Raw genomic sequence first — 26581 nt, forward strand, 5'->3', positions numbered from 1 at the left:
CAAACCTACCACTTTGGGGATTCGTCTTTTAGGAGTTGGGAACTCAACTACACAAGATGGAATTCACTCTTTCCCCGAAGCAGGGGCAAGTAGATAGATAACTCCCTTAAGGGTTGATTTTCGGGCTTGAACGATGTGGTGCCACAAACCTTCTCCTGGCCCGAGAGGTGTTCACACATAGTTGGACTATGTTGTATTGTTCATTAGAGGAATCAATGGTACTTAAGGAGTGAGATGTAACTACAGGGGAAAACGATAAATTGGCCCAGCTCTACTTACGAGCATCTGTGAAGGGTCATCGTACTCATGATTAGTTATATTCGATGGACACGGATATATATCTATGATAAGAAGAGATCAGCTGTTGGTTTTTACTGGAATGTTTGGCAGTTAACAGATGGTGGATCTCGTGGCTAAAGAGTTTAGTCAGCTATTCACATACCATTGGAGCTTCGAGCCACAGGTTCATAAGGTCCCCTTGGTAGCTTGGAAAAAGTTGAGAATCGATTTTTGGGTCAGTTTGAAATGTTCAAATTGACAAGAGGTAGTTCAATTATATATGATATAATTGAACTGGTTAATTATATATGATATAATTGACTAAATGTATGAGATACATTGTTTTGGAGGAAATTGGATATAAATATGATTTATATCAAGTAGAGGAGAAATTACTATAGTAGATATATGATATCAAACTAAAGGTTAAGAATATAATATGATTATATTCATTATTTAATTGAATAGGCGATTATGAGATAATTGTCTGAGAATTTCTCCGGAATCATGCGAAATTGGGAAAATTGAATTCGGTTCTTGTAGCTGAAGAATAAAATGAAAATTGGTTTCATTTTTGTAAGAGGCAAGAAAATCGCTCACGATGTGAAAACTTTACGATCACTTAGCGTTGAAAGCCTATACAATAGCGCTCATCATCCTAAACGATTGCACACCCACGCACTAAATGATCGTTTAGCGCACCGAGTAGACCTAAATGATCGCTTAATATTCACTAGACGATCGCTTAGTAAAACCTACACAATCGTGTAGCTTTTCCTAAACGACAAGCACCCGACTATACGATAGTCATCTACTATCTCCCACTTGCTTGTTCGTTCTATAAGTTCATCTTTTCCACCTCCCTCTACCAATTCCATCAAAGTCCACTCTTTGGATTCTCACTTCGAGAATATCGAGGGCTTCGAGTGGTGGTGTCATCCCCGACTGCCGTTGGTTCGTGCGTTGTCATTCGTGTAGACGATCGTGGTGTCGTTAGGCGACTGATTGCTAGGCAATAAGGAGCGTGGAGGACTTGCTTCCACTAGACTGAGTTTTAGTGAAGATTGTCTTCAACTTGTACGTTTACTAAGTCTTTATGTATTTTAATTGTTAAAGCATGCTTAGAATTAGTCTTACAATGTATATATGTTTATTAGAATGTATGTGTGGTAATTCGGTCACAATGAAATCAAAAAGATACGAACCCGCTCATGGATACTCTTGTTCAAGAGTTCCTTCAATTGGTATCAGAGTCAGGTTGCTGATATTCCAATTTCATTGATGCAACGAATTGCATATACATTCGTGGTGGGTACATATCTGCTCTCTGTTTAATTGTTAAATTATTTGTGGATGTGCAAATTAATGTAGTTTTCTAGGATATAACCTCTGGTTTGATTAATTCTTTTGCATTTTCGCTTAATTTTAAAGGCCTCTGCGTTTTTGGGCATAACGAATTGTTACCGAACCTGTAATTCAAAGTTAGTTTGAGTCTTGAGTCGTTCGTGAAGAATTTCAAAGCAAGGGTTGCTGCTCTTTGAGGAAGAAGATGATCAAGGGTTGATCGGATTGTGTAGACGATGGGGTAAGCAATCGCTGAGTATCAGATGCTCGGGTGTCGTTTAACGCGCGAGCACTAGACGATCATTTAGCTCAGCAAGCTTCATCACTTAGTAACTAACTAAATGATCGTGGAAAAAATCGCATGGTAAATCATTTACCTTTCGCCACATTAAGTGATCGCCTAGAAGATCAGGTTTCGCAGCCTCATTGTCGTCTAAGCGATCGTTTAACTTTTTTGTGCTATTATCTAATGTGCGCTAAGCGATAGTTTACCTGCGGCGTTTATTAAACGGTGGAGATTCACCTGGCGATTCAAGACCCGGTTCGCTTGTGAACCAGTTTACTTGATTGAAAATGTAATGGATAGAGTTATTTCATTCCGATTTTGTAACGGTTCATCCCGGTCATTAATCCTTGGTTTATTACATGAGATGTATGGTTATTTATATGTCATATGGTATGCACATATAGTAAATACCACCTTAGGTTATGCATTGGTCATGCATCATCTCTTTATTGTAAATGTTATAATTTAGAGAAGTACGATTTAATTATGTAAGAGCATTGTCATGCATCATATAATATAGAGTTATATTTATGCATGTATAAAAAGAATTTACATGCATCATCTTTATATTATAATTGTTATAGTATAAGGGTGTATGGAAAGCATGTTTGCTTGGTTATTACACGTATATAAAAGTTATGTATAATAATGACCGGACATTGCATAAAGCATGACACATAGGTTTCTTTATAAGCGTTATAAACACCTAGTTATGTGCAATGTGCTTTAGTTGTTTCCTTTTAAAGGTTAAAGAGAAATTAGAACTAAAAACCAATAAGAAAGACATGTATGCATCCCAGTGAAGGAAAACCTAAGCGTTATAAACACTTAGGTTTAATTTATGGTTTTAAAATGTTTAAAACTTGGATAACATAGACCTAAGATCATGGTCCTAATATGATTAGTAACCTTTAGCCTTTAATCTTTTAATCAGTTTAATAGGATTAAATTAACTAATGAAAGGTTAAAGTGTAGCAAATCTATCTATAAGAGATCTTTTGTCTAAGGCAAGTTCTGTCTAGGCTGGGGTATTTAAGTTGACGGAAACATAACACCCCTACCTGAGAACTTACTTGGAAAGGTGAATTAGATAGATTTGATGCATGCATGCAAGTAAAGGACAGTCCATTAAAGTGTTTAAATGTGACTACTTGAACTTGTTCATATTTCATAGACAAAAAGTTGTTTATGAGCAGACTTAAAAAGATGACTTAGACTAAAATCAGTAGCCAAATTGTCTAGGTTAATGAACCCCTAGGTAGAACATCAAGGTGGATGGACAGAGTGTTCATAGTAAGTGAGAGTGGGAAGTACGACAACATATCCCTCGGTCTCCCTCATTGGATTGAATAAAGTTACTGCACATCGCCTCGAGGCACCCTGGAAGTGTCCCCTTATAGGATGGCAGTTTTGTGTGTTTCTTTATTTGATCTCCTGAAAAAAAAAAACTTAATCTCTCGTCCTAATTTTTTTTTTCCCTACGGTGGGCTCATTAGGGCGGGACTCTGGCACCGAAAGCGAGGGGTCACACTTACGCAGAATTGTTAAAGCTTAACATTTCTGGACCAAATAAATGGTGGTTGTTAGGTCTAGTTCAAAGAGTTGGTTTTGCCTAATGGTTGAGAAGGTCTCATCCCAGTGAAGGGACATTTGATCACCCCACCGGTGAACGTTTGTCCTGCCTCCCTGGGGTATCATTGCAAAATAGAAGTCTTTCACTTAAGGTACTTGAAACTGTTTTGCAAAATTAATTGGTTAAAATGTGGTTTAGCCAAATCTAATAAAAATTTTGTTCATTTTTTAGCAACAAGATTTTGAAAATGGCCACAACCACAATTGCTTTGCTTAGTACCGAGAAATTAACTGACGATAACTTTTCGAGATGGAAACATATGATCACGATGATACTGATCTCGAGGATCTCATGTTTGCCCTTATGGAAGTCTGTCCTCCTATTTCAGCTCCGATTGCCACTCGAAATGTTCGAGAGGCATACGAGCGATGGACATAAGCGAATGAGAAGGCCCGAGCCTATATCTTGGTAAGCCTTAATGACGTCCTGGCCAAGAAGCATGAGCCCATGGTCTTAGTGTGTGAGATCATGGAGTCCCTGCGGGGGATATTTGGACAACCGTCTGAACAGCTCAAACATGAGGCTCTTAAGTATATATTCAACTCCAAAATGGAAAAAGGCACCTCTGTTCGTGAACATGTGCTTAACATTATGGTCCACTTCAATGTGGTGGAGTTGAATGGGTCTACTATCGATGAGGGCAGTCAGGTAAGCATAATTCTGCATTCATTTCTGGAGAGCTTCCTGCACTTTGTTAGTAATGTGATTCTTAACAAAGTGAAATACACCCTTACAACTCTCCTCAACGAGTTGCAGACCTACCAATCTTTACTAAATAGTAAGGAGAGAAAGAAGGCTGAGGCAAATGTTGCTTCATATTCCAGGACGTTCCATAGAGGTTCGACCTCAGGAATGAAGTTTGTACTTTCTACTTCTAACTCTGCAAAAGGGAATAAGAAGAAGGGTGGTAAGGGAAAAGGGAAGGTGCCTGCTAACCCGCCGCTTGTCGCCCCAAAAAGGCGTCCGTCGACAGTTGAAAAGGAAAAATGTTTCCCATACAACCAGGATGGACACTGGAAGAGGAACTGTCCTCGTTGGTTGAAGGAAAGGAAGGTTGCCAAGGCTAAGGCTAAGGCAGATAAAGGTAAATATGATTTACTTGTACTTGAAACTTGTTTAGTGGAGAATGATGATTTTGCCTGGATAATTGATTCGAGCGCCATTCATCACGTTTGTTCTTCTTTTCAAGGGATTAGATCCTGGCAACAACTGGAGGCTGGTGAGATGACGATGCGAGTAGGCACCAGGCACGTCGTCTCAGTTGTGGCAGTGGGAGGGATCCAGTTATCTTTACAAAATAGGTTTCTTATTTTAAATGATGTATATATTGTTCCTGAACTTAAGAGGAACCTTATTTCTGTAAAGTGCTTGCTACAATGTAAATACACTATTTCGTTTAATGTAGATAAAGCGTTTATTCACAAAGATGGTGTTAATATTTGTACAACGTATCTAGAAAATATTTTGTATGTGCTAAGACTGTTAGCCATAAGCTCCCTCCATAACACAGAGTTATTTAAAATTGTCGTAACTCAAAATAAACGTCAACGAATTTCTCCAAAGTAAAATGCCCAACTTTGGCCCCTTCGATTAGGGCACATCAATCTCAATAGGATTGAGAGATTGGTGAAGAATGGACTTCTAAGTGAGTTAGAAGAAAAATCTTTACCGATGTGCGAATCTTGCCTTGAGGGTAAGATGACTAAAAGGTCTTTTACTGGAAAAGGTTATTGAGCCAAAGAGCCTTTTCAATTAGTACATTCTGACCTTTGTGGTCCTATGAATGTGCGAGCCCGAGGTGGCAATGAGTATTTTATCAGTTTTACTAATGATTAATATAGGTATGTGTAAAACCCGAACCCTAATTACTTTAAGTAAGAGTAAGTAATGTGATGTCTTCTAATGAGCTTAATGAAGCCATGCCTTAGGAAGAATAGAAGATGGAAGCAAGAAGAAATAAGCTCTTGAGTAGCTAAGTGTAAAAGTAAGACAAAACTCGGCTAGGCTAAAAAAGGTCATGCTTGATGATGGAATGCATAATAAGCATATGGATGAAACCATGCCATCTAATGAGATGTAGTAAGTAATATTGTGAGTGAAGTTAGCAAAAGAAAATTTGCTAAATCCTAGCCCTTCATCATCAATAGTGGGCAAGGTGGCACAAGGAGGGCATGCTGGATTTTGGGCGGTGATATAAGCAAGAAGGTCGAATTCATTGGGTCAGTTTATTCAAACTACTTAGGCTATTTGTGTAATTCCAGTGGAATTCGAAAGCTCTATGTGTTTATTTTCTGTGGCTATGCTGCTGGAGGTAAAACTTGCCGAAATAAGGCCAGAGGGGCAAGATAAAGACGAAGGGTTCGTTTCTCTGATGAATTTAAGCTATCAGTGAAGAATTGAAGCTCCAGGACAATTACGAAGAGTTTTGAGCTAAAAATTTGAGGTAATATTGTTAACTTAGTTATAAACAACTTTGTAGAATGAAACTTTTTAAGATGAGGTCTGGAAATTGAGTTATATATTTTTGAAGTTTGAACTGGAAACTGTTGAACAAGCAGGCAGCTGCTTGAATTGGAGCCAATGATGAAGTTTTGAATCTCTAGATAAAATGACGAGAAATTTCGAGCTTAAATTTTAAGATAATGTTGCTAACTCAATTCTAAAAAGTTTGTAGAAGGAAGTTTCTTGAAAAGAGTTTTGGATTTTGAGTTATAAATTTTGTAAGTTGAAATAGAGAATTTGTGCATGAGCAGACAGCTGCTTGGGAAGAACAAGCAAACAGCTCACCGTGGAAAGTGAGAGCGAGATAAGAAGCATGAGGATCTCGCTCAGGATGATAATCTCGCTAATTTTGTGCTAAAGATCTCGCTTAAGAAAGAAATCTCGTTGGAAATTTGGGTTGAATCACGTTGGTGTGGTGAGTATCGCTAGGTTGAAGTTTTGCTAATGATATGCTTGATCTCGCTCTAAGGATCTCGCTCATAAGGATGAATTCACTCATAATGGTTATCTCACTAGCAATGTTGTTTTGATGAGGAAAGTTCCATTAGTAAACGAACTAGTTGAGGTATTTTGCTAAGAATTCTAAGGAAGTTAACCAGGAATTATGTCCTTTCAGGCCAAGAAGAGCTAGGAAAGGCGTATAAACCGTTAAGAGCCCCGATGAACTGTGAGTGACTATGTGGTGATTTAATGTTTTAATGATTTAGAAACCAAGATTTCTTTGAAGTTATTTCTCATGCTAAGTGTTTATATGAAGTGCCAAGCAACATATGTTTGAAGGTTATTTCTCATGCTAAGTAAAGCATGTTTTATATGGAAATTGACATGATTTAAGTATGTTATCTTGTCCAAATACTTTCAGCATGTTTTAGTAACTCCATTTTCATGATGAACTAGTATGATGGTTTGAGCACTAAGCCTTAGTTTTCAACTAAATGTTTATGACTAGTTATACGACGGATACTGAAGGACAATGAGAAGGTATCCTAGTTAAGTACCTAAGGTATGACGGTACTCAGTTATAAGCACATGTACGTAAGTAATACGACGTCGCGGGATTGAGCAAAGTTATTCTCATACTAAATTTTATGTGATTCCAAGCAAGTTATTCCTATGATTGAAAGCATGATTCATGCATGATGTTTACTAATGTATGAGTTTTCCAAGTATGTTTTCCATGTCTAACGCATGCTAGTGGTTTTTACAAGCTAGTTCAACATGATTTAAGCCAACTTATTTTACAAAGTATGAAGCATGCGTTGGGGTTAAAGCTAAGGTTGAATGAAGCTTGATGTACTATGTTTTAAATACATGAGGTTGTCAAAGTACATGCATTGGTATTCCTAAACATAATGAAAAGGAATACTGAAGGTAGGGGAGCTATCCTAAAGAGTTTTCTATGCTATATTTGAAAACTATTCTTTTAATGCTCTTCGAGAACTTGGTAGCTTAAGTGAGCCGGTTATTGAAGGTAAGGAAGGTATCTAAATAAATGAATCTAAGGTGTTGACGGTACATAGAAAACTCCACGTGCACGTAGGTAGTTCTAAATGAGAGGCCAAAGTATGGGTCTCCTAGGCCATATACCAGTAAGAGAGGCCGAAGTATGGGTCTCTTGGTCGATAACAGACGTTGGGAGCTAGAGCGATGTATACTTGTTCTCAACTAGGGAATAATGATGTTTAATGGTGTTTAAGAGTAGTTATCAATGTTTATGTTAAAGGAAGTTACTTGAGATGCCCATCGGTATATTTAAAGAGTTCGACGTAGGGATCTCTCCTAACCATAGTTCAGTATGAAGAGATCGGAGTAGGGGTCTCATCTGGCCATGGCTTGGCGTTGGAAATTAGAGCGATGAATGTTCATTCTCAACTAAGAATCAGGTTTCATATACAATGGTTTTAAAGATTTTATGTACACATTTGCTTGCCCTATTTTAGTTCCAGTATTATGTTTTCAAGCTTTCAGTTTAAGCATGAGATTTGTGTTTTTATTAAGTCACTCACTGGGCTTCTAGCTCATGTTTTCAAATGTTTTCCTTTCAGGCAGTGGTCAGTTCTCAAAAGACTTTTCTGTTACTGCTTTGCCACTCAAAGAAACAGGTTGAAGGAAGCGTAATTGAAGACCTGTATTAGTTAGTACACATGTGTCTGTCTAGTGACTAGTGTTATAATATTCATGTATGAACAATAGCTGTAATGTAAATGTGTTAAGTTCTGAGTTAACATGTTCGTATATTGATGATATGTACGTATTCAGGGTTTGAGCAAAATGTAACAGGTTAGATAGGCAGTAAGTGCCAGCAAAAGAGTTGGTAACTGCTGCAGTGACCATTCCATCCAGGTTATGAGGGTATCTGGAACGGGGTGTGAAAGTATGGGTATGTTTATCTTATGCAACGGAAGTCTAAATCCTTTGAAAAGTTTAAAGAGTTCAAGGCTGAAGTTGAAAATTCATTGGATAGACGGATTAAAACACTTCGATCGAATCGAGATGGAGAGTTTTTGGACTCGACATTCTAGGACTATTTGATAAAACATGGAATCGTTTTCCAACCCCAAGCGTCGGTACATCTCAGCAAAATGGTATAACGGAGAGGAGAAATAGAACGTTGTTGGACATGGTTCGTTCGATGATGAGTTATGCTTCCTTACCGGACTCGTTTTAGGGTTTCACAGTGGAGACTGCGGTATACATACACAACTGTGTTCCCTCCAAGAGTGTTGCCAGAACACCTCTGAAGTTGTGGAACGGGTGTAAAGCTAGTTTACATCACTTCCGCATTTGGGGTTGTCCTGCACATATGCTTGAGGCAAATCCCAAGAAGTTGGAACCACGGTCGAGGTTATGCCTCTTTGTAGGCTACACCAAAGGTACACGAGGGGGTTATTTTTATGATCCGTTAGAAAATAGGGTGTTTGTTTCCACGAACGCTACTTTCCTGGAGGAGGATCATATTAGGGAGCAAAGTCCACGAAGTAAAGTCGTGTTGCATGAGCTTTCCAATGAAACTATTGAAACTTCAACAAGAGTTGTTGAAGAGCCTGCTTCATCAGCAAGAGTTGTTGATGGTAGTTCATCAAGTAGGTCGGTTCCACCTCAAGAGTTGAGGGAACCTCGACACAGTGGGAGGGTTGTGAACCTGCCCATTCGCTATCTGGGTTTCACGAAAATCCTTGCTATGGTAGTAGATGGCGACGTTGAGGATCCGTTGTCTTATCAGAAGGCAATGGAGGATATCAATCGTGATAAATGGTTCAAGGCCATGAATCTCGAGATGGAGTCGATGTACTTCAACTCAGTATAGGATCTTTTAGATCAGCCTGATGGGGTAAGATCTATAGGTTGTAAATGGATCTACCAGAGCAAACGGGGTGCTGATGGGAAAGTGCAAACCTTCAAGGCTTGACTTGTGGCAAAGGGTTATACCCAGGTAGAGGGAGTCGACTATGAGGAGACTTTCTAGCCTGTTGCCATGTTAAAGTCGATCCGCATCCACCTGTTTATTGCAGCTTATTATAATTATGAGATCTTGCAAACGAACGTCAAGACGGCCTTTCTGAATGGCAATCTAAAGGAGACCATTTACATGGTGAAACCCGAGGGATTCATAGCCTAAGATCAAGAGCAAAAGGTTTGCAAGCTGAATCGGTCCATTTATAGGCTGAAATAGGCGTCTAGATCTTGAAACATACGGTTTGATACTGCGATCAAGTCGTATGGCTTTGACCGGAATGTTGATGAATCTTGTGTCTACAAAAAGATCATAAACGCTTCAGTAGTATTCTTAGTGTTGTATGTAGACGATATACTACTCATTGGGAATGATGTAGGTCTACTGACTACAGTTAAGAACTGGCTAGCGACCCTATTCCAAATGAAAGATTTGGGAGAGGCTCAATTTGTTCTAGGTATACAGATCTTTCAAGATCATAAGAAAAAAGTCCTAGCACTGTCTCAGGCATCGTATATTGACAAAATGTTGCAAGTACTCGATGTAGGACTCCAATAGTGGCTTACTACTGTTCAGGCATAGAGTCACTTTGTCTAAGGACATGTGTCCTAAGACGCCTCAAGAGGTTGAGGAGATTAGACGGGTCCCATATGCATCTGTTGTTGGCAGTTTGATATATGTGATGCTCTGTGCTCGTCCAGACATCTACTACGCCGTGGGCATAGTCAGTAGGTATCAGTCTAACCCAGACCAGGGTCACTGGATCGTAGTGAAGAACATCCTCAAGTATCTTTGGAGAACGAGGGACTACATGCTCGTTTATGGATCTAGGGATTTGATCCTTACTAGATACACGGATTCTGACTTTCAGACTGATAGGGACTTTTGTAAGTCCACGTCAGGGTCAGTTTTTACTCTTAACGGAGGAGTTATAGTGTAGTGAAGCACTAAGTAGAGGTGCATCACTGACTCCACTATGGAGGCGGAATACGTAGCGGCTTGCGAAGTGCTAAGAAGGTCGTCTGGCTCAGGAAGTTCTTCACAGAGCTGGAAGTTGTTCCAGATATGTCTAAGCCCATTACCCTATATTGTGATAATAGTGGGGCAGTGGTGAACTCCAAGGAGTCTAGGAGTAACAGGCGCGGCAAACACATAGAGCAGAAGTATCACCAAATCCGCAAGATAGTGCATCGAGGGGACGTGATCGTCACGAAGATCACTTCGGAGCACAATGTTGCTGACCCGTTTATGAAGGTTCTCACGGCTACTGTGTTTGAGGGTCACCTTAAGAGCATGGGTCTACAGGATCGCCCGCAGCTGGACTAGGACAAGTGGGTGATTTTCCTGTACTGGGCTTTTATGCCTTAGTTTTTTTTTTTTTTTTTGTACTAGTTTTTGTACACCCCACTTCGCTTTAGGACAAGTGGGAGATTGTTGAGGTTGATGCCCTAAAGTCTCGTGTTCTATAGTTTGTAAACAATTTGTACGAATGCTTGTGATGTATAATATATGATATTTTACTTCACATCTTGATTTTGCTCAATTAAATGTTTTATTTGCTTTACCAAAAACCAATAAACCTAAAATCCCTGGTGATCTGATGTAACTTAATTATGTATGTGGTGACATACAAGTGGGTCATGTCTTAAGTGATAACCAAAATGGTCTGTAGTATATGGATATAGGAGGGAAACCTTATCCTGCTAACACTAAGGATGTAGCCCACTTTGTGGAATAGTCATAAGTGTTGTGATTTGTCACTGATGGTCTGTTCTTGATTATTCGTGTAGGGGACATGCGAGCGGGGGTGTCCTATACAAAAAGTTTGTATAAGACCTGACCACGAAGTGTTAACGTCTCGTTATATAACACTGTTCATGACATAGACCTCACTTCACTAGAATGACCATAGGTAACATGACCTCAATCCTGAGTGAGTTAGAAACTCCTGCCATTGAGGACGGTTCTTTGGTTTGCATGGATGCGAGTGGCCAAGTCGCCGACTCAAACCTACCACTTTGGGGATTTGTCTGGTTTGGGAGCTAGGAACTCAGCTACATAAGATGGAATTCACTTCTTTTCCGAAGCATGGGCAAGTAGATAGATAGCTCTCTTAAGGGTTGATTCCAAGGCTTGAACGATGTGGTGTCACACACCTTCTCCTGGCCCATGAGGTGTTCACACATAGTTGGACTATGTTGTAGTTCACTAGAGGAATCAATGGTACTTAAGGAGTGAGATGTAACTATAGGGGTAAAACGGTAAATTCACCCAACTGTACTTACGAGCATCTGTGAAGGGTCATCGTACTCATGGTTGGTTATATCCGATGGACATAGAAATATATTTGTGGTAAGAAGAGATTAGTTGTTGGTCTTTAGTGGAATACCTGGCAGTTAACGGATGGTGGATCTTGTGGCTAAAGAGTTTAGTCAGCTATTCACGTACTGTTAGAGCTTCGAGCCACAGGTTCATAAGGTCCCCTTGGTAGCTTGGAAAAAGTTGAGAATCGATTTTTGGGTCAGTTTGAAATGTTCAAATTGACAAGAGGTAGTTTGATTATATATGATATAATTGAACTGGTTAATTATATATGATATAATTGACTAAATGTATGAGATACATTGTTTTGGAGGAAATTGGATATAAATATGATTTATATCAAGTAGAGGAGAAATTACTATAGTAGATATATGATATCAAACTATAGGTTAAGAATATAATATGATTATATTCATTATTTAATTAAATAGGCGGTTATGAGATAATTGTCCGAGAATTTCTCCGGAATTGTGCGAAAGTGGGAAAATTGAATTCGGTTCTTGTAACTGAAGAATAAAATGAAAATTAGTTTCATTTTTGTAAGAGGCAAGAAAATTGCTCACGGTGTGAAAACTTTACGATCGCTTAGCATTGAAAGCCTATACGATAACGCTCGTCCTAAACGATGGCACACCCGTGCACTAAATGATCGCACGTGATTTCTAAATGATCACTTAGCATGCCGAGCAAATCTAAACGATTGCTTAACATTTGCTAGACGGTCGCTTAGTAAAACCTACACGATTGTGTACCTTTTCTTAAACGACAAGTACCTGACTATACGATAGTCATCTACTATCTCCCACTTGCTTGTTCGTTCTATACGATCATCTTTTCCTCCTCCCTCTACCAATTCCATCAAAGTCCACTCTTTGGATTCTCACTCCGAGAATACCGAGGGCTTCGATTGGTGTTGTCGTCTCCAGTTGCTATTGGTTCGTGCGCTGCCGTTCGTGTAGACGATCGTGGTGCTGTTAAGCGACTGATTGCTAGGCGATAAGGAGCATGGAGGAGTTGCTTCCACTGGACTAAGTTTTAGTGAAGATTGTCTTCAATTGGTACTTTTACTCAGTTTTTATGTATTTTAATTGTTAAAGCATGCCTATAATTAGTCTTACAATGCATATTTGTTTGTTAGAATGTATGTGTGGTAATTCAGTCACAATGAAATCGAAAAGATCCGAACCCGCTCATGGATACTCTTGTTCAAGAGTTCCTTCACATAGTCCCACTATGAGTAGACACTTCTCGAGCCATAAGAAGGTGTGGCACCATATTTTTCAAGCCCCGGAATCATCTCTTAAGGGAACAATTTATCTACTTACTCCTGCTTCGAGGAAGGAGTGAATTCCATCTTGTGTAGCTGAGTTCCCAGCTCTCCAATCAGACAAATCCCCAAAGTGGTAGGTTTGAGTCGGCGATTTGGCCATTCGCACCCATGCAAATCAAAGGACCGCCCTCATAAGCAAGAGTTCTCGACTCACTCAGGACTAAGATCATATTACCTATGGTCATCCTAGTGAAATGAAAGTCTCTATCATGAACGGCGTTATATAACAAGACTAACATTTCGTGGTCCGGTCTTATACAAACTCCTTTGTATAGAATATCCCCGTTCGCATGTCTAATACATGAATGGTCAGGATCAGACCATTTGTAGCACTTTGCAACACTTGTAATATCTACAAAGCAGGCCACACTCGTAAAGCACCAGGATAAGATTTTCCTCCTTTATCCATATACTACAAACCATTTAGGTTATCACTTAAAACACGATCCACTTGTATGTCTCCACATACATGCTTAAGTTACAAAGATAACCAGGGATCTTAGTTTATTGGTTTATGGTTAGTGCAACTAAAATAACTCATATTTCGTAGATAGTAGTGAATAAAATATCTCATATTATTACATCACAAAGAGTTTGTTCATACAGGTGTTTACAAACTACAGGACCCTACGAGATTTAGGGCATCAACCCCAACAACTTGAACTTCTTCAAGGCTATGTTGATTTTGATTCGGAAGAAACTAATAACATATGTGAAAGTGATTCTAAAATGATTCAGATCATTTTTTTCATTTTTCAAAATCAATAGAAAAATGCTTTAAATCATTTGAAATCAATTTTAATATTACAAAAAAAAAAATGTGATTAAAAGAATAAAATTAAATATTAAATTGGTTTTGAGTGATTAAAAGCGTGGTTTTGAATTATTTTAAACATCACAAAAGTGATTTTAACCATTTCAAAATTACTTCCAAATATGGACTTGAACAAAAGATCTCTCAGTGTATTTGGAGGAAATGTAGTGAGCTGGAAGTCTAATCTTCAATTAGTAGTTTCACTTTCACCTATTAAAGAACAAGGCAACAAATATAGTAAACAAAACAGTAGCACACATCAAATTTGAAGATTGTTTAAATTTGCTCAACATGGTAGGATCTACCCTCTAATTGAAATAAGAGGAGTCCATGCAGCTAAGAAATTAGTTTGATCAAGGTGGAAACTTTGTTACATCTAAAGCCTATCCCTGTTTTTCTTGTACACAAGGTATAAATCATAAGGGTTAGATTAGATTTGGATCTTTTACAATTAATTCAGATCATTGTTGGAGTGAACATGTGAATTGATGTACTTCCTATCTTGAGCTTTCAATAAAAAAAAAAACCTTGGTTGTTCTCAATTGTTGAATCTTCTGCAAACACGGAAAAAAAACTAAAAGCTATGAAGCACAAATACTACATGTGAGGCAAAGAATCAGTTATCGAATATTGATACGCTCAAATACGTCCAGAAAAGTATCCGATATACAATTTGGCGTACTGTTTTCTTTCTTTTGTTAATTAATTTTTAAAGAGGGATAAGCATGTTCCTTCTAGATATGTGAAAAGGACAAGTTGTACCTTTTTTAAAAAATTAAAATAATAATAAAAAAATAAAAAAAAAACTTATCTATCTTTCCCAACTTAAAACTAATCCACCTATCTTAAAAGGCCACAACCCCCAACCCAAAACTAAAAGAAAAAATAATAATAATCAAACCCTAGAATCGTCTTATCTTCATCTTCACGTCTGAATCGTCACAAAGTCACCAAAAAAAAGTCATCTTCTTCATTTGTCTCCGTGCCTCTCCCTCTAATCTTCTTCTTCTCTAATTGATCCAACTTTGGCACACCACCAATTATATTCTATTGGCTATTGTACTTCAATATCTCTAATATTGCCTTTTGAATTGTATTACAGAGTTTTATACTATATTTTGCACTCTCGTCAATAACTTGACATTTTATGCTTTTTAGTCGATTACATTTAGTATCTTTACATTAAGTTTACATATATCCTAGGAAAATTAAATTTAAAAAAAATGTATCCACAACATATCCATATCCTGGTTTTTTAAAAATTGACATATCGTTATATCCTATCATATTTGTATCTTGTATATGCTTTTGGTTGAGAATGAGCTACAAAATTGAGTTTTCTTTCCAACTCAATCAATACTTTGCATGTCAATACAGTAAGATATTTGCTGTGGTTTTGAAGATGAACAAAACGACACAATTTGTTTTATTTAGAAATGAAGAGACAGAGTAATAAAGAAAATTTTAAACAATATATATATGAATTACCTGGTAGAATTAAAGAGTGTATGTATATGGCTTTTGATGGATGAACTTTGGATATGGTGAGATGACCAACAACAAAAGTGTCAATGGATATGGATTTAACCAAACTAAATTCCAATTCATTAATGTATATCCCTTTGGCATACTCTTTATTATAAGAATATAATCTTTAACACCTTCACTTTATTACACATCACCCATGTATGTATGCCACAAGAGTAATCTCAGGTGTACGGATGAAACTATTTTTATGCATCTTATTCTCATCGTACACATAAAAAGAATAAAATATGTCACTTGATATAATATGATTGGACAATTTGATGAGATGCATAAAGATAGATGTAGTATAGCATGCACTTAATTCTTTATACCACAATTCCATATACAAACAAAGAATAATAATTGCATGCATCTAGGTTGTACCCATCTTTTATAGTCTGGCTCAGTGGTCCAATCAAAATTTACCACATGAAAAACTCATATTTCCTCTTCTTTTTTCTTCAAAAATATTTTTTAGTTTTTTAGTTGCAACCAAGGTCCACCCAAAATGGCTCTATTTGTCCTTTTATTTTCCTTTGTAATGCTGGAATTATAAGCATTTCTCATTCTCATGTATGCCCTAATAACATACATGTATACATACAAAATTGACAAGGATACATCTGACTTACTTGAATATTTTGTATGGTTATATTTAGTCTTTAATTATGTTTTAAGATGTTCCAATTATATATTTTAAACTTATCTTTTGGAAGAAGTATTAATCTAAGTTCTATAAATATTTCAAAATATTTAAAAATATTCTTAAGTGATTAATCAACACCTTTTAAAAATTTTGTTTTAATTGGAGTGCTTTTATTTTTTCCACGTAATCATATATTCACGTGTTGTATTAAAGAGATGTCTTTTGTATAGGGATGTGATAGGTGTGTTATGGATGTGTCATCTAGTCAAGATATTTAAGTGCATCAACTGATCCTTTAACTCTATGTTTCGTTATATTTTTGCTCTTTTGCTTCTTATACTTTAAACATTAGTCTCTTTTCATTTCATCGACAAAAAATTATATTTCTGTTCTTAAAAAAATGAAAATACAATATAAATATTTTAGATTGTAAAGTGATTGCCCCCAGATTTCAATTTTGCAATTCAACTGCTATTAAAAAGGTGACATCATTGATTCTTTCGATCGATGTATAACGTACAAAAGAGGAAAAAAAATTGCTCAACATATTTTGGAATTGGAGGTAATTCAAATTACACAGCTTATGGAAGTAGTTGACTTATAAAACTCAAAATAAAAGTGAAGGCACATAGTATAAATAATAATAGGAACAAAATAACATAATGACAGGAGTTAATCAACTGCCTGCTCTTGTTGCTGTCATCTTAAGTTATGATGCATCTCATATTTCTGAAATACCCTTAAACAGCTCATAAAGTTGTATAACTGATGTTCTTTGGCCTTTCCAAAAATATTTGGCCCCAACAAACTGATTGGACTGAAATTTCTCATCTACAACAGATCAAAAAGAGCATACTTTACATTTCAAGTTTCTTTTAAACTAGCTCATACCCTATCCTTTTATGGTACAATTAAGCATCGATAGAAACTGATGGGATCGTCTCCTGATAATCCCCAATGTCATTTAAACATGGTGGCTTAGCTGCTCCATAGTAGAAGAATGCCATTATTTTGGACAACTCATCTGCACTTACAAATCCTGAACCAAACCAAAACTCGGAGCTCAGCTCACAAAAAATTGGAGCAAAAATAAAAAATAAAGAACTCACACAATGTTTTCTCTTCGTTTCGCACTTACCCTTCTCACGGTATAAGATTTTCCCTGCTTTAGTGAAGATAATCTCTGGAAAGGTGGACACTTGAAGAGCAGAGACCAAGTTGCATTCAACGACGGCATCGACGGCAACACACTGCAGTCAACAACAGTACGTTTAAAATAATGACATTTGGTAAAAGTAGAGAGATGAGTAAACTACAGTCAACAAATAGGAAAGACATACTCTTGGCGAAGGTAGATTGCAATTCCATATTATGTGGACAGCATTCTCCAGCTCCTCACGAACTTTTTCATTTTCCTTTGGCCTAAGTGAAGACAAATACACACAAGCCATGATTCTCTAAATATGCAAATTTCCGTCATATAATACAGATCATCTTATAACTCATGTTATTGTTAAACCACTACAAGCATAACAGTTTAAGCATTGTTCGAAGTTAACTGTTCAAGATTGTACAATACACTAGTCCACAATCCAAAGCTCCTCCATATTCCCAACAAGTTAAATCGAGAAATCAAATATTGAGACAAATCACATTAGTGTGGGCAACAACATAGAGATGGCGTTTGGAGAGAAGGCCATGGGGGATAATGAGAAAGTATAACAATTGAACACATAACTGGAAAGGTATGGAAACTGCAGTCCAAACTTATCTAAAATGATTGCAAAAAGTAAACATGAATAAAATAAAATGTTGAAGAATAGATATCAATTTTTTGTATCAGACCCTCAATTTCCCCTTGCATCATTCCTATCCAAGAAATACGAGGGCCTCTAGCCAAGGACACTCTTCTTTTAGAGAAAATGAAAAGGACCAACTTATAGCAGTTCCCAAGTCCAGCAACTAATTCCTCCTAATTATATCCTGCAAGTTACTCTTTCTTCTTTTTTTCAAACATCTCAAAGCAAGTTTTGCAAGATGAAGAAACACGATATCCACAACACCCGAAAAGTGATGGAAGGGAAAATCACAATGGTTGTAGTACTGGTAGTGGCACAAGAGTAATGAATATTCAGGGAGCTTACCACATTACTGTTAAAAAATAAAAGAGTATGGAAGAGAATAACAACACAGTTACGTGGAAACCTTAGTACAGGGAGAAAAACCACGATATAGAGACTTTTCTTATTATTTTAATCTGATATACTGAATACACAGGGATATACTGTATAAATAGACAGTAGGAAACCTTAGGGGTCTACAAAATTACATAAATGCCCCTAGGTTAATAACCCTGTTTTCAACACTCCTCAAGTTGGAACATAAATATTGACAAGGCCCAACTTGCTTACACAATAATCAAAGCTTTGTCTCAGTAACCCTTTTATAAGTACATCAGCAACTTGTTGATTTGAAGGAATATAAGGGATGCATATGTTTCCACTGCCAACCTCTCCTTAATGAAATGTCTGTCTATCTCTACGTGTTTAGTTCTGTCGTGTTGAACCGGGTTATTTGTAATACTGATGACAGCTTTATTGTCACAAAACAATTTCATCGGAAGTTCATTATCTTGCTAGAGATTTGATAACACTTTCTTCAACCAAATTTCTTCACAAATCCCAGACTCGTGGTCCTATACTCAGCCTCAGCACTATTTCTAGCAACAACTCCTTGTTTCTTACTTCTCCAGGTGACTAGATTACCCCAGACAAACGTACAGTACCCAGACGTTGATTTTCTATCAACAATAGACCCTACCCAGTCAGAATCAGTGTAGGCTTCAACGGATCGTTTATCGGTCTTTCTGAACATTAGACCTTTGCCAGGAGTTCCTTTCAGGTACCGGAGGATACGTTTAACTGTTGTCATATGATCCTCACATGGAGCTTACATAAACTGACTGACAACACCTACTGCATAAGAAATATCTGGTCTTGTATGAGACGAGTAGATCAACTTCCCGACTAACCGCTGATACCTTTCTTTATTAACAAGAACTCTATCATTCTTATCACTGAGCTTCGCATTGTACTCTATTGGTGTGTCAACAGGTTTACACCCAGTCATGACTGTTTCCTTTAGTAAATCCAGAGTATATTTTCGTTGAGAGACTGATATACCTTCTTTTGAGCGAGCCACTTTCATTCCCAAAAAGTATATTAGCTTCCCGAGGTCTTTAATTTCAAATTCTCAGGCCATCTCTGTTTTGAGCCTCATGATCTCTACATCATCAAACCCAGATAAAACAATGTCATCAACATAGACAATAAGAACAGCTATCTTCCCTGATATCGATCTTTTTATAAAAAAGAGTATGATCAGAATGCCCCTGAACATACCCCTGTGCTTTCACAAAAGTTGTGAACCTATCAAACCAGACCCTTGGAGACTGTTTCAATCCGTATAACGACTTCCTCAATCTACACACCTTGTTTTTTAATAGACTCTCGAACCCAGGAGGAGGACTCATATAGACTCCTTCACTCAGAGAAGTCTGCTCTGAAATACGGCTAGAAGAGGATCGGTCGTACACCATGAATAATCCCATTCCTACAACTGATGCAGCTGCCTTCTGATAGGCCTTTTACTTAGAATTATGAAGGTCGTTAGGCAGAGTATGCGGCAATTATGCTAGGAATTCACGATAAAATGAGTTTGCGTCGTTCAGCATGTTGAATCTCGACTAACCCGTTATTATGCGTTCAATGTTCTATTTTTGTAACTAACACGGGAAGTGGACGCAAAAACGGAAACCGGACCACCGCATAGACGACCGCATGCGGAGAAACTCTCCATCGCAAGGCGAATGCATTCGATCAACGCATGGATGTTGTGGTAATCAGCCGTATGCGTCCATCGCATGGGAGTTGCGCTCGTCAAGCAATTGCGGTCATCGTGTAGAGTTGCGGTATTAAGCGAATGCGGTCATTGAATGATTACGGCTACGCAATAACGCATACGAATGGGATCAACGCAAGGTTGGTGGAATGAACGCATCAACGCATCTACCTCGAGGAAATCAAAAGATGATGTTGACATTTCACCTACCACGCCGTTAGTGGCAGAGGTTCAGAAAAGGGCTAACGCGCCGAATGTCAGACTCAGAGCAGTCCATTAATGCTGTCAGCGATCGAAGCTCTATAAATAGAAGCCGATGAACAAAAATTCAAACTATCCAAGGTTTTCGCCTGAGGTTCGCCTAGGGCGGATCCTTGTGATGCAGACAAAATACGTGAGAAGACGCTTGAGAGTTCTTCACCTCCTTCATCCATTCCGAGTGACAACCGGAGCCTTCAACCGAAGCTAGATCTCGAGAGAGTCAGCTCCACCGCCCTTCCATGGCACCACCGGAAGCCTTGATGCACATCCGCTGGAAGTAAGTCTTTGCTTCCAGCCGGTCATTTCCTTTTCCCTTCTTTTCTTATATTGTATTGTACTACATTTTGGAATTAAGGAATTAATACATTTTGTGTTCAATACATTTCTATATTTCCTTCAACTCCATCTCCATCTTCTTTACATAGCATCTTTGCTTTCATTGCAACACTTAGTGGGATTGCTTGGGTATCGCATACTTAGTCATGTGGATTAAGAATATGAAGCATGTAGCAACCCACCGAGAGGTGTGCGTTGCGCGAGTGTGTGAGTAACTTTATTTGCTTAAGTGTGAAGTTGTGGCAACGCCTGTCTATAGGCTAACGCAAAGCTTGCCTATGAGTAAAGTCAGCAACAACCAACTGCCCGAGAGAGTAAGTGGTTGGTCGCATTAAGCACTATATGCATTGTTCACTAGAGATAGGAAGAATCTTATGTCAACAAAGTTCATGCGGTTACCTTGTCTTATGAGCACATCATTCATTATTTAGGCATACTTGAGAGAGTAGTCTAAATTCCAAATCTAAGACTCGAAGAGCGGATTGGAACGCATAAACAAGAATGGGGAACTTAGAGATAAGCTCCATTTGCTATCACACAGCGTATGCACCCTACAGATCGGATATTACATGCGTCCAGGAAGTAGGATAAGGGGTTATACGGCAGCCACACTCATGCGGCGAGAGCTAGTGAGCTGGTTATGGAGGTCTAGGTAGGCATAGGCTTCTCGGCAATATCGCAGATACACCACATACGTCCTAGAGTTAGGTTCACGTGTGTGTAGCATGATTGCATAGCTTGCGTTGACTAGGGTTGCCCTTGCGGTCACTCTAAGAGTTGCAATGATGACATCTCCACATTTTATCCATTTTTCCATCCATTTGTTTCATGTCAAGAGTTGTCGTGTTTTTACCTCTCATTCATTTTCTCATTGCGTTGTCTGTTACTTAGGAGTAGGAGTAGAGTTAGTATAGAAACCCCTCCTTCATTCTTTTATTCAACCGCCGCATGCATATTACCGCATCAATTTTGTTACAAGTCCTTGAGTTCGACCTCGAATCATCCGAGAAACTTGCGTTCGCGTTATACTTGATGTGAGCACAAGAAAACTTGTGACAGGACGCATGGTCATCGCATACATTTATTAACGCATATTCACTCCAACACATGACCATCGACGCATGACTATCAACGCATATCTTAAGAACATGCATCGCATATTGCGTCCAAGGGATTTTAGTTGTCAAGTAATTGACGTCTAATTTCCCGTCACCACCTTCGTTGCAAAGTCGTCCAGTGCTGATGGCGATAAAAAAACCCTACCTATGTGTGAACATTGTAAGAAGCTCTGGCACACAAAAGACCAGTGTTGGAAATTGCACGGGAAGCCTCCAAACAGCAAGCGACAACAGTCTCATGACAAATCTAATACTAGTCGTGCCCTGGTAAGTGACTCAGTAGATGAACAGACTCAGAAGCAGTCTTCTGTTGACAGTAAGAACAACTTGAGTACGGTTGGGGTGAGTGCTATTGCACAGTCAGGTAATTTCCCTTCATTTGGCCTTATTAGTATAAATGATAAAAAACCATAGATTGTGGACTCAGGGGCCACCGATCATCTTACAAGTTCTTCAGAATTGTTTATATCGTATAACCCAAGTGCTGGAAATGAGCGTATTCGCATTGCAGACGGGTCTTTTGCCCCTGTTGCGGGGAAAGGTCATATCTGTCCATTTGACGGTTTAATTCTGCGTGATACTTTACATGTGCCTAAAATCCCTTGTAATTTTCAAGTATTGAGCCCCATCTTGTGCACAGTTCCGGACAATCTCTCAACACAGGTCCATCTCTTGCCACAGCATTGATAGTTTGTTAAAATAAGATGTAACATCCATGGATCCTTGTTTGCATTCATGGACCTGTTTGTGAAGCGTATATAGTCGAGAGGCATTATGTCTCTTTGAGTACAAATCTCGTGCTGCCTCCCAAATATCCTTGGCGGTTACAGCATATAATAATGGTCTGCCTATTTGAGGTTCCATACTATTCACCAAAACAAAGCGTAACAGCGAGTCTTCTCCTTTCCAGATTCGTTCTTGTGGGTCGCCTGGTGCTGGCTTCGGAATCTCCCCTGTCAAGTACCCAAATTTGTGACGCCCTTCCAAGGCCATTCGGATTGATTGGGACCAGGAGAAATCATTCTGGCCATTTAATTTTTCCCTTACAAGAAATCCTGCAGAGTTGCCCATCGAACCAGATAAATGAGAAATATTTGGCAAAACAGGGAACGAGTTTACCGGGTTTTCTGAATAGACTGGTTGAACTTGGGGATTTGCGCCAAACATCGTATCCAAATCTGAAATCTGTTGTTGAAGATAAGCCAACTGTTGTCTCACATCGTCTGGGTAATGGGTCGAACCACACGCGGCTGGAAACAGGGCAGCTACTGTCGGCTGAAAAGACGTCGCCGGCTGGAAGGCAGTCGCTGACTGGAAGGCAGTCGCCAGCTGGAAGGAGGTCACCGGCATCTGTGAAGAACCCAGCCGACCGGACGGTTCGAGAAGGTAGTCGACCGACGTGGAAAACCCAGTTCGTGATGGAGGTCGTTGGTCGAACAAATCTGGTGCGGAAAACCCAGTCGCGTTCGCGTTCGGCGCTGCCCTTTGTAGATCGATCCGACCTGATGTGGAATGGTAGACCGACGCGACCCCGACTGGCGCAGACGTCTGTGATGGCATGGCGGACTCCGTCGGCGCGGAAGGCAACAACCTGCAACCTGGAATGACTGAATTTGTTTGTCTGCAATCTGCCTGTCCATCGATCGGAGCTTCTGTCTGGTGCAGCGGCTCCCACAGACGGCGGCTCTCCGTTGACTGCTGTTGGACGGCCGAAAGTAACTCCAGTAAGGCTGCTTGAAAACACTCTTTTACGACCGCTCGAATAGCCGTCTTCATGTCAAAACCCGAAGTTCCATCAACAAAAGATGATTGTGCTTGATTCTCTTCCATAACGGCTAGGGTTTCGTCGCTTAGCTCTGATACCATGTTAAAAAATAAAAGAGTAGGGAAGAGAATAACACAGTTACGTGGAAACCCTAGTACAGCAAGAAAAACCACGATATAGAGACTTTTCTTATTATTTTAATCTGATACACTGAATACACAGGGACACGTTGTATAAATAGACAGTAGGAAACCCTAGGGATCTACACAATTACATAAACGCCCCTAGGTTAATAACCCTATTTTCAACAATTACAATCGCACTGAGTAGAGACTGATAAATATCAAAGACCCTACTCCTTCCATTATGCTCATGTTGCCCACCCTAAAGGGCCAGCCCATTTATGGTAAAGTTATTAAGTTAACCTAAGACTTGAACCCAAAAGTTGGAGAGTATCTCCAGACTTCCTAACCTCTTGCTATCGAACATCCCTTTGAGTGAATAAAATGCAAATATGAAAAATATAAAATGATATCAACTACCACGAATAGAGATCTGTGAGACCTCCAATTATATACACATAAGAGAGAAGGGGTAAAAAAAGGAGATTTGCAAGAGACAATTAGTTAGAGGGACGTTAAAAAGGTGATTATACTTGCAGGTGTGGTCTAACTGAGGGTTTTAATAGGGGTTTCAGGCTCATTATCCATGGGGGAAATTTTGGTGAACCTGAGGCTTACAAGAGGATTTCTAGCTCTCTCGAATGTGCTGGTGTTTTGTTTCCTTTTGAATTCCTTGTTAAAATCTCATTTATGTTCTTGAGGATTTCTTGTTGATATTGTGGACTTGCTAGACTATCATTTATCATAATATAAGAATCACTCGCAGGGTTGTTATTCCCCTGTTCCTAGTACATTGTTGGGTTTTCTTGTGTGGAGGTGAGGGTGGATACCAAACAAGATCCTTGCATTGCATTGCAGGTTTGGAATCAAAAGGAAAAACATAATACATGAGATAAATGTCAATCAAAGCCATGAAAAAAAATTTCACCCCGCACAAGATCCTATTCTTAGTAATCTTACGACAGGCAATTAGATGAATTCAAAGAGCATACCTTTTGTAGCGATTATGTACAAATATGATTAGTGGACTAATATCTTTGAACACAGCCTCCTCCCATTCAGCAATTGTTATGTCCTTAATTGGACGAATGTAGTTGTCATCTTGCCAAACTATTTCATTATCAGTGTCATCTTTATCATCATCATCTTTATCATCCTTTTTCTTATTTTTGATGGTGATCTTATCAAAAAACTGACCCAAGTTGAAACCCCAACCATCAGCATCCTCGGGCCAATCAGGATCCTCCTCGTCCACAACAAGAGGATAGTCAGCGAGAAGTTTTTGCATCATCCTTCTCTTTTCCATGTTGTCTATCTCCTCCTCAACATTGGGGTTCATATCAATCACTTCCCTAATCTTCTCCCTCCATTCCCGTCTCTCCTCAGCATCCATAAGCTCAAGGTCTTGCTGCTTTTCTGAAGAAGAATCATCTTCCTCATCGGAGTCCATATCTACTTGTCCTTTCTTCTTCTTTCCATCACCAGACCTGAGTGACCCTGCAGTTTTATAGGCCCTTAGAGTGCTGCTTCTAAAACAACTACCCTACAGATCATAACATGAAGCGCTTCACAGTTAGTTTCCCCAAGTAACAAGAAACAAGAACTAAGGGTGAGTTGGGCATACAATTTTATTTAAGCACTGTTTCAAAAAAAATATTTGCTTATTTACATTCTCTTAAAATGATTTATTGATAAGTATGTTGTTGCACCATGTTTAAAACATAAATGTCAAATTACCATACAGTCAATCACTCTAAAATCAGTTGTTGGAGAATCAACTTTCAAAGCTTTCTTACAAGAAGTTTTGAAATCAGCTACAATCTTAGGTAAAACACTGCTAAGCATCCAAAATCAGTAAAAGAAGTTATACCATATACCAAAATGTAGAAGTATATGGATTAGAGAATGACATTACCTGGGAAGGAAACTTCATCAAAGAGATGGATGAAGCATAAGAACACTCTAACTTCCATGAAGAAAGAACACTGCTTGTTTGGGAATTCGTTGGCACAAATAAAGTACCCCCTTCAAATTTGCAATTGGAAGAAGGCAAAACCAGAGACGGTAAACCTAGTGTATGTTGCAGCGCCATTTCTACAAAGATGAACAATGTATGAACTCAACTATTGTTTTGAGAAATGGGTTTGAATAAAATCATAGCATAATACAACAATAAAGAAGTGATAACAAAATACAGAGAGATGGAAATGACAAAAACAGAAGGTAATTCCACAGTTGTAAATGAAAGTGTCAATTTCCAATTCGTTTGGCTAGGATGAAACTTAAAACTTCGATAAACAAACTTGTTAGCTTGTAGAATTTGCCCAGAATTTTACAAGGAGAAGTATACAGGAGAAAGGAGAGGCGATAAGTGTGGCTAACCAAGAATTGAAAACCAAGCTCAAATGGTCATTGAGTTTCTGTAAAAACCCCTCAACTCCCAGAACCAGAATCTTCCAAAAGTCTCCAAATATTTCCCCTTTTAACAGTCCCGTCCCATCGGAATATTGCCCAAACGAATTCAGAAAACCGAAAAATTTCTACTTAATGGGAGAATTTGGAGGTTTTCAAAATGAAATCTTTTTTTTTTTTTTTTTAAGTTTGGGCAAAAGATTTCCACTTCTCCAAGTATTTTTATATTTTTCCTTAGGCTCAATTAATCAAATAACATTTATTTGATTAATTAGCAAACCTAATAAATAACTATATATATTAAATCTAATTTAACGAATATAGTCAATTAATTAAATAAACATCATATGTTTATTTTCCTTCACCTCTCAAAATTAACTAATTTCTTATGAATCTGATTCATTAAAAAATCATTATTTGAATCATATTTAAATATTTCTCTCTTAATTATAGATCAAATATAAAATTAACTATATCATATTAATCTCATCAATATATTATTCCATCAATTAATTTGAACCATCAAAACA

At 38.4% G+C, this 26581-nt stretch overlaps 1 protein-coding gene across 10 annotated transcripts; it reads right to left on the minus strand.

Moving 5' to 3' along the window:
- Window positions 1-16750: 16750 nt before the first annotated feature.
- On the minus strand, window positions 16751-26262 carry MRL7-L (Thioredoxin superfamily protein). 10 transcript variants are annotated; one of them, XM_090308516.1, is made up of 6 exons: window positions 26022-26262; window positions 25555-25733; window positions 24632-25136; window positions 17478-17559; window positions 17276-17387; window positions 16751-17176 (listed from the first exon to the last, which is right to left on the minus strand). In XM_090308516.1, exons 2-6 carry the CDS (start codon window positions 25610-25612, stop codon window positions 17049-17051), a joined length of 885 nt encoding a protein of 294 aa, XP_090164642.1. In that variant the 5' UTR covers window positions 25613-25733; window positions 26022-26262; the 3' UTR covers window positions 16751-17048. The 10 variants fall into 10 exon arrangements, with proteins under 10 accessions (XP_090164642.1, XP_038876051.1, XP_038876052.1 ...); XM_039020123.2 differs by having other exon boundaries at window positions 24632-25182; XM_039020124.2 differs by having other exon boundaries at window positions 24632-25182; window positions 25990-26155.
- Window positions 26263-26581: the final 319 nt, after the last annotated feature.

This window comes from Benincasa hispida, chromosome 12 (assembly GCF_027475165.1).
Source record: "Benincasa hispida cultivar pf3 chromosome 12, pf3_genome.v1.1, whole genome shotgun sequence".
In the NCBI taxonomy this organism is placed as follows: domain Eukaryota; kingdom Viridiplantae; phylum Streptophyta; class Magnoliopsida; order Cucurbitales; family Cucurbitaceae; genus Benincasa; species Benincasa hispida.

Bases quoted from the DNA above. Each gene is read 5' to 3' on its own strand.
- MRL7-L (XM_039020123.2), bottom strand. From the start codon at position 25,731: ATGGCGCTGCAACATACACTAGGTTTACCGTCTCTGGTTTTGCCTTCT. The intron at 17,560-24,631 runs GTATGCTCTTTG...GTCTTCACTTAG, and splicing joins GTACATAATCGCTACAAAAG to GCCAAAGGAAAATGAAAAAG. The intron at 17,177-17,275 runs GTAAGTGCGAAA...GGTTTGGTTCAG, and splicing joins AATCTTATACCGTGAGAAGG to GATTTGTAAGTGCAGATGAG.